The 16,863-nt window shown below is 29.2% G+C and overlaps 4 protein-coding genes across 4 annotated transcripts; 1 reads left to right on the top strand and 3 right to left on the bottom strand.

Moving 5' to 3' along the window:
- Positions 1–37: 37 nt before the first annotated feature.
- On the bottom strand, positions 38–3,504 carry LOC123301153 (transmembrane protein 39A). Its single transcript, XM_044883886.1, has 7 exons — positions 3,172–3,504; positions 2,939–3,110; positions 1,860–2,065; positions 1,539–1,777; positions 1,175–1,415; positions 597–944; positions 38–259 (listed from the first exon to the last, which is right to left on the bottom strand). Exons 1-7 carry the CDS (start codon positions 3,370–3,372, stop codon positions 38–40), a joined length of 1,629 nt encoding a protein of 542 aa, XP_044739821.1. The 5' UTR covers positions 3,373–3,504.
- Positions 3,505–4,060: 556 nt separating this feature from the next.
- LOC123300234 (8-oxo-dGDP phosphatase NUDT18) lies at positions 4,061–6,777 on the top strand. The gene is made up of 3 exons (XM_044882767.1): positions 4,061–4,636; positions 5,171–5,447; positions 5,541–6,777. Exons 1-3 carry the CDS (start codon positions 4,095–4,097, stop codon positions 5,739–5,741), a joined length of 1,020 nt encoding a protein of 339 aa, XP_044738702.1. The 5' UTR covers positions 4,061–4,094; the 3' UTR covers positions 5,742–6,777.
- A 2,358-nt stretch (positions 6,778–9,135) lies between these two features.
- On the bottom strand, positions 9,136–12,324 carry LOC123301154. Its single transcript, XM_044883887.1, has 6 exons — positions 12,218–12,324; positions 11,558–11,810; positions 11,104–11,250; positions 10,395–10,650; positions 9,474–10,057; positions 9,136–9,153 (listed from the first exon to the last, which is right to left on the bottom strand). The coding sequence occupies exons 1-6, from the start codon at positions 12,322–12,324 to the stop codon at positions 9,136–9,138; spliced, it is 1,365 nt and encodes a 454-aa protein (XP_044739822.1).
- Positions 12,325–13,652: 1,328 nt separating this feature from the next.
- On the bottom strand, positions 13,653–16,828 carry LOC123299882 (thioredoxin-like protein 1). Its single transcript, XM_044882285.1, has 6 exons — positions 16,615–16,828; positions 16,395–16,551; positions 15,217–15,336; positions 14,990–15,112; positions 14,542–14,702; positions 13,653–14,115 (listed from the first exon to the last, which is right to left on the bottom strand). The coding sequence occupies exons 1-6, from the start codon at positions 16,722–16,724 to the stop codon at positions 13,902–13,904; spliced, it is 885 nt and encodes a 294-aa protein (XP_044738220.1). The 5' UTR covers positions 16,725–16,828; the 3' UTR covers positions 13,653–13,901.
- Between the last annotated feature and the right edge of the window lie 35 nt (positions 16,829–16,863).

Consider the following 16,863-nt stretch of genomic DNA (forward strand, 5'->3'; position numbering starts at 1 on the left):
TTAGTTGATTTTTTTATTAAAAAAGAATAATTTATCTTCACATATAGCTACGTTTAAGATTTTTATACATTTTCCACGATATTAAGTAATCTCTTGCCAATTTGAACAAAGTGTAATAGTTTGCAAATAACAAGAGTGTTAGTGATACGATTTGATACCATACGGTACTCCGGAAAAGTAATATCAATTGAACAAACACCAAACATAATTGTAATCCTAATATACCGCAGAGAGCTATAGATGGATTGTAGAACATTGTCTGAAAAGTATACAATTGATCATTAATTTATTTTTAAGGCTGTAAAAAAATCAAGATTTTAAAATCGTCATTTTAATCGTGTATTTTCTAGGTAGAGAAGGCGAAATGGTTTGGCAAATTTGGGTGTGAAGTAGACTTACATATAAGGGTCAAAAAGATCATATCTAAATTATCAAATAAGTATTGAGCATAGACTATTATAAAAATAGACTGATAAAAGTTGTAAAAATTATAAAAGCACGTTCGCGCATTCTGTTGTCACCTAGTTATTAGTTGGTCATACTTCCCTTTGGAGGAAAAAGGCCCTTTCTAAATAACGATCCTAAAATATACTTACATAGAATCTGCTGTGCATAATATTATTTGGTTCAGCAGCATTACAAATATTCATCGATCGATAGTTTTCCCTATAATGTCTAACAATAATTCCAGGTGGATATAAAACATCTGGACTCCAAGGTATTGGAGCACTATTTGTAGCATTTGAAGACATACAACCACGTGGTGAATTAGAATTTGATGATACACTATCAGCTCTAATCCATGCACCCAAGTGAAGTGCTGTACGATGTAAAACATCACAATATCTTGCAGGTATTACATGAACTGCTATCATAGTGAAACAACCCAACCATACAAAGACTAAATGCTGTGTTGCCCAATAGACATCATAATATAGAAAGCTCTGTAAAATGAAAGCTTTATAGTATTGGCCGAAATAATTTACAAAAATTGACTTTATTTAACCATTAGTCGATAATTTTCTATGTTATCACTTGAAATACTCTATATCCTTTATTTTGGAGAGATTCTCCGCTATTTCTCGAGAACAACTAATCAGTCAGAGGAGGCCTCAAAGAGGAGGGCTCTTACGTTTTATTATTATTATTATTATTAAGTTGTTTCACAACATACCTGTGCAAAACAGCAGGGAACAAATCCTACATAATATGCATGAAGTACAGAATTGAATAATATTTGTTTCATGCGCATATTAAAGTCTGTTTTAAGAAATTCAACTTCTGTTCGTACAGCGGCAGCATTCGAAGTACATGAATGTAAAGGATTTCCGTCCAAATATAAAACATCCGTTGGTGTAATTAATTCCAAAAATGGTGATACATTAATTCCGAATAATATAACATACACAGATATTCTGAAAAATAATTGTATCAAATTATTCAAAAAGTGTTTTATTTTTAATTGGAAATAGATTTGTCCTAAAATAAGTTGTCATAAAGCGAGCCTAAGAGAGAACCAAACTTTGACGCATACTTACGGATAGCACAAATAGAAAATATTTACAATTGGATGATTTTGTACGATTTTATATGTGCACCAAACTAAAATTGTAAATACCGTCGATAGTGTTACAAATTTTAACAATTTTTTACATAATGGCAGTAATTTTGGATTTGTAAAATATTGTAATAAATACCAAAGTACACTATAAATGAAACGGCGTGATAATACAGTACCAATAAATATTACTAAGTGAACATCGATTAAATAGAAATTCTAAAACAAACAAAAAATTATTATACGATTTTTGGTTTATTTTTGTTAAGCAAATTTTTCAGTCGTTCCTAAAAATACTTACCAAAGCATGATTTGTATACGAATGTGGAAGCCACCAAACACTTCGATAAAGATGAACAAATTGCAGACCTGCCGCACAAATTGTAAACAGAAACATGACAAATTCAAAATATAATTGATGATCAACAGGCGTATTTGGAAATGGAATATGTTTTGGTGCAATCGGTGGATATACATCACTAGTTGCACCATTAGTTGTGTTAAACCCTAAAAAGAAAAAAAGTTCTTAGCAAACTTATCGAGTTATGGTAAATATTCTTTACTATCAAAAATTTTCGAAAACTTTGTTCATTTGCCGCCCTATTAGCTCAGTTGGTTAAAGCGTAACCAATTCCGTCCGCGGTATGCTTAGGGTAGCGAGTTTAATTCCCGCCGTCGCAACAAAATTAATTTACTTAATAGTTGTGATAGGCTGGTGTAATGCATGGTATATGCATGAAGGAGGTGTACTCAGCCTCTAAAATTGAGGAGCTGATAAATGAAATTATCAGCGGAAAGGTGGTAAAACACATATATGGTATCACAATGAGCTCAATAGCCTAAGTGTGTCCTTCGTGGACAGCCAATATAACCTAACCTAACCTAACCTTGTTCATAAAATATATATGCTAAAATAGAAGTTTGTGGGGACTCAAGGCCCAATAAAATTTAAGCATTGATTTTATTTGCAATTTAAGCAAGTGTGCAAAGTTTCAATTCAATACGACGAAGTGGGTGAAAATCTCGTTATTCCATTAAATAGATACATACCAAGCTAATAAAGGCGTGTTAATAATGATTAGTGTTGCTACTAACACCATCCACGGATCAATGTAATTAAAGAAACGGATAGCTCGAAATTAACCTGTAGATCAGTGAATGAACGCAATTACAGGGTTAACCAAAACTCCAAAAGACACGCAGACCCGTGCCAACTCGATCCCATTAAAGGTATGGTCAACTCGTGGATCAGTGAATGAAAGTTCGTGGATTTAGGTCCGGGTATCCGTGGCTAACAGTTCCGAACAACCAACTACTAGAAGGATAGGATTGGTCCGTGAATGGTGTCAATAGACATTTCAAAAAAACGATAGTAATTACCACCATTATTATTAGTTGTTAAAGGAGAATATCGATGAGCATCTGTTGGAATAACTGGAACCGGACTGCTAGAAATTGTGGAAGACACCTTATTACGTGTAATACGGCGATTATTAGTAGTTGGCATTGTTTCTTCAGAAGTTATAGTATTACAAGTAGTTTGAAAATTCCCCTAAAAAAATGTTTACAATCAGATAAAGCTTAAATTGAAGCTCAATTCGAAAATCATTTACAATTTGTATTGGCCGGCGTGGAAATGATGAATTCTTGGCAAATCGTCTTCTACGAGTCACGGCATTCGAAGTAGTATCACTTGAACCTCGACTCAATAAAAGTGTTGCAAAATATCGCCTTCCGATATAGACCGTCCCCGCTGCCAGTACTATTGGCACCAGAGATAGAGTCGGAAAAGTGTCATTTTTGGAAAAACTCATAACATACAATAATCATTACAACTTCGGCAATTTCGTCCTCGTAAATACTTAATTCTAGAAACTTTTATTAAATTTTCGTATTCAAAGTTTTTATAACCTCAGAAAACAATAATATTGACTGACGTTTTTATATGTGATGTTTTTTTGACAAGAAGTACAAATTTTAAAAACAAAACTTAGTAGTGACCCCTATAGATCTGTTTTTAACTAATTTTCCAGCGGTTTATATAAAATTTAATAAAATGGTAAAAAAATAATTGCATTTATATTAACATAAAGATGAGTTAATTAAGATGAGATCATTTCCATATTTGCTTTTATTAAAATGAAAAATATATTTGAATAATTACATATTTTTATCGTGTTGAATCATGCGTTTTCTATTTCAACTGGGTGTTTAGAAAGTATTTTATGGGAAACAAGTAAAAATGATTTATGTCTAAAAACATTTCTGGGTGTACCTTACAGAAGACATACCTCAAGTATAAAAAATTGTTTAGTTGACCTTAATCTGACGTCATTTTTTATATGCAATGTGTAAAAAATAATAAATATTAATATTTACATCTAAAAAAAACATAAAAAATTGTGAAAAATTCTAAAAAGAATGTTTTTTAATGGTAAATAAAACATATTTTTATTCTAAATGAATTAAAAATTATGATAATTTTAAGTGATAATTAGAAAACTAATTAACAAAATTTATTTTTTTTAATTTTAAAATGACTGATTCTATACAAAATACTTTAACAAGAATTTTGGGTGGTCTTCCACCCGAATCAACGGCTGAATTATGTGATTTTACAATAGCTCAACAAAATGAAGTAATGGAATCACAAGGAGTAACTCCAAATGTGAAATCGGATTATATTCCAATATTAGGTGAATCAGTTACGTATATTGTTGCGAGTGTTATAATAAATGAATTAAATGAGGTTTTGATGGTACAAGAAGCAAAAGCTTCATGTGCTGGTAAATGGTATTTACCAGCTGGAAGAATGAAACCAAATGAAAGTATTATTGATGGAGCCAAAAGAGAAGTTGAAGAAGAAACAGGTTTAACTGTTGATTTAACGTCATTAATTACAGTGGAAACTGTTCAGGGTACTTGGATTCGATTTGTATTTTCTGGATATGTAACTGGTGGTGTATTAAAGACACCTGACAAAGCTGATGAGGAGTCTCTTCAAGCTAAATGGGTTAAAAGTGTCGACTCTTTACAATTAAGAGCTTCAGACATTATTAATTTAGTAGAAAGAGCAAGGTATGTATTAGCTACTTCCCAGTTTTGTTACAAATACTCGGTAGGCATTTACTGTACCTGGATATATAGAATATGTTCTAAAATTCCATCCAACACACTGATAAAAATAGATTACTATGGCAATGTGTAGCAATTATTAACCAATTAGCGGACAAAGAAAGATAGTCACTCTTAGATAGTCACAGTCGTGTATAAATAACACGAGGTCCATAATGTTCTAACCTAATTTGAGCCCTCACGGGTAAAGAGCGATCATGAAGACTATAATAGAAGGAGACTTAACTCTGGATCTAGTGCAATGCATTCGATGGGCCCATATACGTCTGGCACTTGTAAGTTCGATTATATGAATTTGGCGGCATATACACTATGGTCGTTAGATACAATTAGGGCGAATTTTATGTTTCTAAATTTAATGTAATCGAAAATATCAGGTTTTAGCATGACTTATTTTATACGCAGCCATCGTAAAAATATTTTTGCTCATTGCTTGGATCGTAAATTCAAATTTGTGTTTTTTATATTTTTTTATAGGTTTTATAAAGAGGCTCAAAAACGATCAGATCCTACTTGGCATCCGGATTTATTACCAGCAGTTCAAAGCCATAAACGTATTTTGTTACGTGTGGTTATCTGCGCACGTAAGCGGGCAACGAATAGGCTAAATTTTGTTATTAGTGAATTAGAATCTATGCATTTACCAACATGTGAAATATATCCTACACGTTCGGTTCACGTTTCATTAAAAAAATTTATGGTTAATTTATTTGGCGCAGAAGTACCTCAACATAGGCCTCATGGTTTATTAAATGTAAGTATAGCCTAAGTAGATTGGTGATGTAGCCCAAAAAATGCATATGACCAATCTTATTCAAATTATTCACTTAAAAATTTAAATTTTTAGGTAGAACATAATGGTATCGAAGGTAATTTTGATGGTTTTTGTTTAACACTTCTAGTAGCATTTCGACCACCGGTAGAAGATGTACCAATTGTTGCAAATAAATGTATTTGGCAAGAAATAAATTCTAAACACTTAGAAGAATCATTACTTAGAAAAATTTCCAACAAAAATGAAACAATTCCACTAAATGTAATCCGTTAGGTTTGAAAAAAATATTATAATAATCACGAATACAAAAAAATTGAATAAACCTGATTTCGAATAAAAATTCAAATAGATCTTATTTAGAAATGACAGCTTTTAAAACCAATGAAATTTGTATATTTTCTTCAGTATACAGAACACACTTTACAGTCAATCAAGCAATATACTGGGTGTTTCAGAGTAAAGAATGAAAAAACATGTCTTTTGTTAAAAAACTAGCGGTGATTATTCTTCATCATATAACGTTCGCGTGTTATATGATTATTCACGGAATTAGTTGATTAAATTTTTGTCGCCAATTGACAAATATTCAATTGATAAAGTAGTCCAAAATAATCTCTAAATGCAAACTGAGAGTTACGGAGATTCTTCCAAATTTTACAAATTATTAATTTCTCTTCAAATTTTACAATTATTACCATTGATTGAGATTTGGAATGAAATACTCTTTCAAATAAAAACAAAGATTTAATGAAATCATACACAACTTGTAGTATTTAATATTAAAATTTGAGCGCTTTTTAATGAAAAGCTATCTACAATAATTCGTTATCAGTTATTCAATTTTCATTTGTTAATAATAATTAGTATTATATCTGTTTCAATAAAATGACAAAATACAGGGAATATTATAAATAATAAGATATTGTTCAATTATTTTATATATGGGTGTATGAACATGGACGTGTGTAAATCACATCTGAAAGATATTCCAAAGTTTTTTTAATGAAATTTTCTTTAAGCTAAGTCCACATCACAGAAACACGAACGAACATTTTATTTTTAAATATATCTATAACAAATAACAATAATCTTTTAGAAATATTCAGCAACAAGTTTCAGGTACAAGAAACAATTATAATATTCTTCGATGTTTCTTGCGATTTGAATTTAGATCTAAGATCTTAAGCCACATATAAAAAATTTGCCAGTGAATTGAACATAATTGCCATGCTCATGCAACCTTAATAGTTGTCGTCCGAAAACGAAAAGGTACTTTAAAGATAAAATATAAATATTTTAATTAAAAAAAGTGTTCAAGTATTGTTAAATTTTTTTAATATATTGTTATAAATTTTTATATACATTGTGTGGAAAATTCTAATAATAAATAATGTTTTTCTTTATTTAGTAGACAACATGGGGTTGAAAAAGTATTTTAAAGAACTGATCTTTTTTTTTTAAATATAAATTTTATTGGCCTGTTATAGTCTAGGCGCAAATACACTTTTAGTAGTAAAAATATGGTAAAACTGAGATCATAATAGATCTATATTTAAGTTATTTTACAGAGGCCAACTTTTTGAACTTTAAAGTGTATTTTCGAGCCTAATAGTACAATTTCATTGATTCAAATTTATATTTTTGCTAAAAATAAGTAATTTTATATCGGAATTGAAGCATCGAACCACTTAAATTAAACTGTGTGAAAAACGTACTTTGTTTTTTTTAATGTTGACCTCGACAAAATAACTCAAGTATAGTTTTATATCTTAGTTGATATACTCTGATGTACACAGATAAACTACTGCACAACAATTGTGATGTAAGTAAATCTACACAGACGAACAAGTGCACATCTACTAAGATATAACTAGATCTATTATGATGTTTTTTTAACCATTTGATCAAAAGTCATCGTTGGAGATATCTTGATATATAATACAGTTTTTCGCGTAGACTTTCATCCGTAGCTGCACCAAAGAGAATCTCATATTTTATGTGCTGCAATTGAAAATGAACGAGATTATTTTCTTTAAAATACTAAAAATATTACGTTTACATCAGTTCATTGAAATCATTAATTGTATTCTTAGATTTTTCATGATTCAGAGTGTTATTATTATGTTAAATGTTATATTTATTTGTTTACATTCCATTTTGTTTTTGTATGTATTAATTTAACAGGAATTAACCCGAGAAGAATTTTGTTAAAAAATTTGTTTGCTATCGAACTCAATGATTTAAAATTTTTTGTTATCTAAAGAAAAAACAAGTAGTCATTTTTTTAAGCTAAACGGGTTGTTTAAGAACAAATGGTATATTGTAACAAGAATTTTGGTAGAATATAAATGACGATAACGTCCACCTTTGTAGCCTCAGGCGTCAATAATGTTGAAATTGAGGGTTTCACAATGTGTCCCATTATTTAAGTCTAATAAAAATTTGAAAATTTCCTCTTTCCTAGTAGCGAATCTCCAATAAAATCAGTCAATTCAATTAGAAATGTTTTTGGAGTCTAAAAATTATTTGCTTGCATCAACGCTAAAGCCGATGAAATCTCATAACTTAAATTATAAGAAATTGCCAATTCTTGTCGGTGAAAATTCCTATTGAATTATATTTAGTTATTTCATATCATCAATATTTAATATATTAACAAAATAATATATAATATAGATATTCAAATTCGTTGTTAAATTTTGAAAACTTTACGGTAGGATTATGGTGCTCTCAAATATTTTACGTAATATTAATATATGACAAACAAAAATTCACGAAAAAAATGTTTTTGGTTTTGGTTGTATTTATTATTCTTGTTTTATATCTAATAAGTTGTATATATTGTTTTCTTTTTTTATCAAAAATATATTAATTATACATACTTATATCTTTATCTATAAATTATTAAAAATGAAAGCAATTTAAAATCTAAAATGCACCCTCTTGCCCAGAGCTAAATAGAACAGTAACCTTATGGGTATCAAAGAGAGTATTTTGTGGGGATATTTGTTTATGAAGCTGGATTTGTCTGGCAAAGCGGACGCGCGCAATGGCTAGTATAATATCAATTAAAATTCTTATATTAAATTTTTAATCTGGATGAAAAATAGGTTTGATCGAATAACATCTGACAAAGAACATTTTTCAACTGTGATTTTTTTTATGATTATCTAAATGATTTTGGGTAAGAAATTTTTTATTACACACACCACATGCATAAATGTTTTCCCCATTATGAACTCGTTCAAGGTGTACTCTTAAACTACTTCGTTGGGTAAATACTTTCTTACAAATATCACATGGAAAACGATAATTTCCAGTATGTATCTTTTTATGCCTGGCAAAATTACTAGAATCAGAAAACTCTTTTGCACAAATATTACATTTATAAGGTTTCTCTCCGGTATGAATTATTTTATGTTTCATTAAATAGTCTTGCTGAGAGAATGTTTTATCACAAACATCGCATGAGTAAGGTCTTTCACCAGTATGAGTTCGTCCATGTTTAATTAAATCGGCTATTTGTCTAAAAGTTTTATGACAAATAATACATGAAAAAGGTTTTTCCCCAGTATGAATTCGTTTGTGATATCTTAAGTGTTGTTGAAGGGTGAACGATTTATTACAAATCGTACATTTATAAGGACGTTCTCCACTATGTGTTCGTTTATGTGAAACCAAACTGCTGTAACGTAAAAATTTTTTATCACAAATTAGACAAACATACGGTCGTTCATTAGTATGAACTAATTTATGTCTGGTTAAATCATACGATCTAATAAATTTTTTACCACAAATGTGACATAAATGAAGTTTTTCCAATTTTTTTCCGTTTATAATTCGTTTACGGCGAATCAAATTTCGCTTCTCTTTTTGATGCATTTCTTGATGTTCGATAAAACAAGGATAATTCGTAAACTCTTTATGACAAAAATTACATACAAAGGTACCTTCAAAATGATTTCGTTTGTGCTTAATTAAATCAATTTTTTGTTTACATCTTACATCACAAATATTACAGATATATTCCACTTCTTGAACTTCTTCACTATTCGGTGGATGTATATCTAAATTCTTTTCCAAAGTTGTTGGAAAAATTTGTGAATCATTTTGCAAAAGTTTTTCGCCAGTAACGGGTGATTTTAATAATGAAATTGGATTATTTACTATTATTAGTTCTTTTAGAGTCGTGGGTGGTGGTTTTGCCAAAACTAATTGTGTTTTACCAAGCTGTGAATCATTTTGCAAGGGTATTGCATCAGTAATAGGCGAATTTAATATTACAATAGTGTTATTTACTGTGATTGGTTTTGGAGTCATGATTGGTAGTTTTGCCAAATCTAGTAGTGATTCTGCTTGAATTTTATCAGTTTGTGGAGTTAATTTTGGTATAGATTCGATTGTTGGATCAGATTCCAAAGATGCCCAATTTTCACTATTTACACCGTCATTTGTATCTTCAGCATTTTCTTCTTTAATGATAAATTCTTCTACAATTAATTCTGTTTTTATTTCATTATTTCTAGCTTTATTTTCCAACAGTTTTGTTATGTTTGTTGAGACTTGTGTTGAAGCAGCTTGGGTTTTACCTATTAAAAATCTGTGGTTAGACTTGACTTTTAAAAATATGAGAGGGTTGTATTTCGATTTCTTTTGGTTAATCTTTCCAAGGCGAATAATATTGAAATTAATAATACACGCTAGATATATGTAATATTCAACATATTCTTAGTGTCGTCACATATTCAACATATTCTCAGTCGAGAGCACTCTTAAAGCTTTGTTTTGAAGCATTTATAGCTTTTAACAAAGTTCATTATTTTTTAAATGTCACATTTTCATCGCTTCTTCCAGACTATTTAGAAAATCTATGCCTTAATATTTCCTTTTCGATTAGCACGAATGTTATAAGACTTAATTACTTACCTTTATCATTATCTTCTAACTGTCGCAAATGTTTTTTAGTACTATATCCATTTGTTGCGGTAGCTGTTGCAAGAATATTATCTGCATACCAAGGTAGACTCTTCCGAGTTAATTGTGGATTCAATACGATTTTATTAACTATTGCTTGCAATTGATTTGTAGCAGTTTTAACACGTTCGTGAAATTTATAAAATGCAATTATATTTTGTGAACACAATGTGCACACATGTAACGGTAAATCTTCTTCGTCAAATACCTAAAATTATGGTTTTGAATTTTAAAAAAAGTCGTAAAGTATATTGCGAACTATAATTTCGGCACCTTTGAGTGAATTATACTTTATCAGGAATCATAGTGGGTAATAAATATGTATTGTATATGTTATAAAAGCTTTTTTGAACGTTTAAAAAAAAATATTTTTTAATTCTCAACTAAACTATAAAAATTTCCAAACACGATAATGTTTTCTAAATAGGATAAAAAAATTCTTTAATTTCTTATATACAATAAGTTATTTTTTTAAAAAAACTCATACATATTTTCTGGATGAAAAAAGGAAAATTTTTGATTGTCAAATTTATCCACAAAACTATGTAAGAGTGTAACAAGGACACAACTTTTCACTCAAATTTTGTGGTTGGTTTGTATTCGTTTTTATCGAGCTTGTTGTAAAAAATAAATTTTTACAAGTTTCATTTAAAGAACTTACATCGATGTCTAAATAATGTTTCAAATGGCAGAGTAAATTTAATTTTTCGGATATCGTTCCTGCTAATGAAAAACGATTGGATCCAACGAGACCACAAAGACGACACATAATATAAGATGTGTCACTAGGATCAATTGATTCTGGCACCTAAAAGTAGAATGGATTTTTAATAATTTTTTTTACAAAAAGAGTTCGTAAAATTTGTATTAGAAATTAGTCTTGATCATATTAAATGAAAAATTTATTGTTTTAAAAAATAAATCATCATTATAGTTTTCTAAATATTTTCACTTGAAGAAAATCAAATTTTAAGTTCAAATTTCTGATGAAACCATATCGAATTTTACGACCCTTATTCATTAAAATATTGATAATATATGGTAAATTTTCGGTCGTACTTTGATCGAAACTACTTTTCTTTATTAAGTATTCAAGGTTTAAAAAACTAATTTACGGAATTTGTCTCAGTTTCTCCATCCTTATCAGCAGTAAAAACTGATTCTGCATTGATTTCACTGTTATAATCTTCAACAGCAATAAATACTGGTTCTGGTTTAATAACGCCTCTTGTCAATGAAGTAATTATATTTTCGTGATTTGGAGATTTTATCGATTTAATATTTAACGTGGGTAAATTTTTTTTCTCACCGTCAACGAAATGGCAAGCGCATACTCTTACATCTTTACGAGTTTTACAAATTTCTGTGCTATATAAAAAAAAATTAGATTAGTTTGTTTTCTTTTGATTGTATTTTTACTCATACATAATGATTATTCGAAATGATATATGGTCAGATGGGTAGCAATAGATCTGTCTTTCAATTTGGACAACATTTCGTTCACATCACCTTCAATTTGGGAAAAGATATGAATTTCATGAAGGGAACAGGATTCCGATGAAATTTGATGCAAAGTAAAAATTCGATCGCGGTCTATCTATCGCTTCCTATATCTGCCTATGTAATGGAATGCAGTCAGTCGAAAAAATCTCCTCGGAATTCTTTCAATTTTGGGAGTTAATAATTCCACCTTGATTAAGGTTACTATATCATGTTTATTTTCCTTACTGGTCACATTTTAGTAGAACGACAAATATAATTGTTGCTTAACTTACCCAATAATTTGAAGCCATTTTGCTCTAATTAGTTTATCTGCAGGTAATTTAAAAAATGAACACGGATGTCCTGACGAATAATGTTTACAAATTGCACACCCCACCATATTTAAAAAAAATATATACTAATAAACAATGTAACCTCAAATCAAAATTCTGAAACAAAATAAATGCTAAAATCTTGTTAATACATTGAAAGTATAATTTAATAATTTTATATTTTATTTTTGTTCTATAAAATTTGCTTATACACATAAAAGGATGGCAGAAATAATTACTATTTACGTCATCACACATTATTACATAAACCCTATATTAAAATAATGCGTGCGACAAGGAATCTGGCAAGAGACAAGGACAAACATACTTGACGACGCAAGAACTATTTTGGTCTATACAAGTACATAATAATTGTGGATTATTAAGTCTATATCATAGAGACAATAATCTAGAAGTGTATCTCTACAGACTGGTACAGACATAGTAAACGCCATAGGTGAATTTCCCTGCAGAGAGACAGAACTGACATGTATTTATACGGATTAAAAATAGACCTAAAAAAATTGCTGTAATAGTGTCCTATTTTTGAACTCAGGGACTAGAAAACCTCAAAATCCAACTAACTCCTCTATGTTCGAAAAATTCAACCCAACCAACTCGAAATTACAAGAATACTCCGGGTTTATAAAATTTTCAGTCTATTTTTTTCGATTACCTCTGTTTTATCAAAGACAGCTATACGCGCGTATTAGATCTCTCTCTATTGCGGTCAATCGTTTGGGTGGCGACTTTGCGGCTCTATTATATTATCTCTATGGTGTATGTAAATGTGCGAGACAATGCCCCAAGCACAAGTTTTCATAATAATATAATAACTATTTTACTCTGTAGAGGCCGTGTTACCTTCTTCGAAGTACTGCAGTGTATGCAATAGAATATTTAAATATACTTCATTAGTAATGAGCATGCACTAGCACTAGTATTGCATTCGCCTACGAATTTTTGCGATTATCAGAGTGTCGTACTTTAGAATAGAAACATGGTAAAGTTGATATATATATACGTCCTTTCAAAGCTAGTTTATAGGGTAAAATCTCCTATTTTAATTAAAGTCCGTTTACGAATCTAATATGCCTACTCTTAATATTGCATTATTAATTAGAATCAGATAATCTTCATATTCATAACTTTTAGTATAATAAACAAATTATATAATTTTCGTAGATAATATTTATTTAATTATAATTAACGAACGGCGTTTCATGTATTTCTATACCTACCTTATGAAATTTTTAATTATTTGAACGAAACGGCGTTCGTTAATTAGAAAGAATAAAAATAATATCCACAAAAATCGTTAAATTAATTGATAATATTATCTCATAAGGAAATATTTTTTCTGAAAAAATTAAATATAAACCAATTAAATTTCTCAGATGTTTGAAATGTATTTATTTAGCTACTTAAGCTATTGACAAATTTGTAATAAGATGTTATAATGTTAGATTTTCTTAAATAATATATCAAATTTTTTTTTTAGTTACGTAACAATGTTACCAAATTTAATGGAATCACTTTTTAAATATAATATTTTAAAATGCTTTGTTATTTATTATAAATATTATTTATAATAAATGTGTATTTATTTCAATATTTCAATCGTTTTAAAAATCGCTCTTCAATGTTAATGACTTTCTCCAATTTTGCCAGCCACACGTTTAAAATCGGACATATTTGTTGTTGTAACAGGAGATCCGATAAATTTAATAGTATCAATACGAGTAGTTGCTGCACCAGTTTGGTTATCCATAAAAAATAATTGTAAATTTTGTACATTTTGAAATTTAACATAACGTAAGTTAATTGGATTCCCTTGTTCTAAATCTTCTGGTGTGATTCTGTAAAAAATTATAAGTAATATAAAGTTTTCAAATTAAAAAATTAACCAAGATTTGGGTGTATTCAGAGTGACAGATGGTTATATGTCTTAAAATTCCGGTTTTACGGTTTAATAAACCTCGGATAAAGTTAGTTTTTGTCCAAACTCTGACAGGGTGTCCAAAATAATTAACTATACATTCAAGCATCAAAAGAATCTGTTATTTATTGTGTCAAAATTATATTTTATATCGAGTTTAATCGAAGTAAAAGAGGCGCAAGTTAAGACAAACCTCAGAACAGACTCTCTAGCCATGATAATAGTTTAAGAATGCACCAGTCAAAAAAAATTTTGAAGTAGTATATTCTACCATTAGCTCTTTTAACCTTTTATGCATTCTATTGAAACTACGAATACTAAAAATTAATTATTTAGAAATACTTACTCCAAATTTTGAACTGATGTGTAAGAATTTGCAAGATCAAAATCTAAAGTACGAGGTTGATTCATAAAAATCTTCACATTCTTAGGACCATTAGAAACTGGTCCCTTTATAACTATACTATGTATTTTAACCGTTTGATTAAACGTTATCGACAATATCAGCTAAAAAATACGGAAAAAAATCTTATTAATTACCAAAAAACAAAAACAAATCTATCCCAAACTAAACAAATGAAGATTTAACTAGCAACATAAAACAATTGAGCTTTTGTTAATGTTATTTTTAATATTTAAGTCGTACTAATTAATGAAAATTACAAAACAAAATGAATATTTTATTACAAAAATAATTTACAAAATGAAAACATTAATCAACAAAAATAGAGAGCACAAAAATCTAGTTAAATCTTCAAATATATCTTATTGGAGTTTCAACAACTCTTAACCACCTGTTCATCACAATCTGATTCCAAAAATTTATCGTCAGATGTTAATGCGCCATCGAATTGATGATCATCACTCTCATTTAAACATTCACACTGTCTTTTATCAAGAAAAACTCCAAGATCCATCTATTATTGAGAACAATAAATATATCTTATTAATAAATTACATAATATACAAAACATAATAGTATTGCAATGCACATCAACTTTAAATAAATTGTAACACTAACATGACCAGCAACGCCAGATTCGCCCGATTCACCAGTGTCTCCTTCATCAGCGCCATAAAATAATCTTACTTTGTTCTCCAAGCCAGTTGGATCAGCGCCTTGTAATCGATCTACCTTTGTCTAAGAAAAGTAAAAATTAATTAAGTTTATTTATGAATTTCTTTTAACTATTTCTTTTGAGGAGGAGTAGTTTATGTTAAAGTATTACCGCGCGTGATGCTCTTCATGCATTCTAATTAATAGCAAACAAGCACCTTCACGCCTTTCTAACACTAAATTTTATATCTAACAATTAAAATATTCATTTTATGCTTTTTAGTTCATTTTAAAAACGTGGTATATTAAAAATTATAAGATATTTTTACCACTTTATTTGCAACGGATTTTTTGTACTTAATCGGTGCTTCTAAATAATTCTAAAAATTTTTTATGGGCTAATTTTTTTCCCCGATTTTATTGAAGCCATATGACCGAGAAAACAGACAATGAAAATTATTAAAATTTAAATTGGCGAAAACGATCGTCATTTAAAGTTGATAATGGTGATATATTAAAACAACTGTTGACACTGTTTTATTGTCATTGCTTGTTGGATTGACATCACAGATTACGTGTGCGGTTTTTTCAATTTTTTACAATAAAAATGTTTTAACAACAATTCCCCTACAATATCTTAACTAAAAAATTAATTTTTTAAGATAAACCTAATATTACTGATAGTGAGGTTGCCACAACAGGATCTCCTTACTATTTATGTCCCCATTGCAAGCAACCTGCTGCCTGGAGACAAAGATTCCTTCCACTGATCTTATTATAATCAGATGATGATGGATAGTTGATTATTGAAAACAAAGGCATGAACATCCAAAGTTTCTTTAATGGAAATTGATTTACAAATGGATGTATGGGATGAGCATTTAGATACATCTTTACTCTTACTTTCTACATAATAATAATTAGAATCTATATTGCCATCTTTATTTCTTTCCTTTTAATTTCAAAAAGTCAAGTCAGAAAAATGGTGGTCGGAAAATGTAGACAGCCGTACCTAGATACTATATAATTTAGAAAATTCGAAAATCAAGTTGAATTTTGCATACATGTTTAATATAAGAGTTGAGTCTTTCAAATTTGATTCTCTATTGTTCCAAAACAATGTATTCGAAAATTTTTCATACCTTATTTCTATAAAAAATAAAAGTAGGCATAGCTGAAACTCCTTCATTTGCGGCAGTTTCTTGACATCTATCAACATCTACTTTCAAAAAAACAGCTCGTGGATATTTGGTTGATAATTGCTCAAAAATTGGTGCTATTCTTTGGCATGGTCCACACCTTTGAATGAATAAACAAAAATATTACAATTCATATTTAAAATTTGAGGTTAGAAACACATACCAAGTTGCTGTAAAGTCGACAACTACTAATTTTGTTCCAGCACCTTGAATTTCTGATCGAAAATGTGCTTCATCTTCTATAACACGAATAAAACTACCTTTCTTTTCCATATTTATGAATTAAAAAAATTATTTAAATACAAAATTTAAGATTGATTGATGACTCGCAACTTTATACTATGCTATTACAAATCAGACTGATTAATCTTGACGTATAGTTGGATAACTTGACAAATTAAAATCAAAAATT

The sequence above is a fragment of the Chrysoperla carnea genome, chromosome 5 (assembly GCF_905475395.1).
Source record: "Chrysoperla carnea chromosome 5, inChrCarn1.1, whole genome shotgun sequence".
Lineage (NCBI taxonomy): Eukaryota > Metazoa > Arthropoda > Insecta > Neuroptera > Chrysopidae > Chrysoperla > Chrysoperla carnea.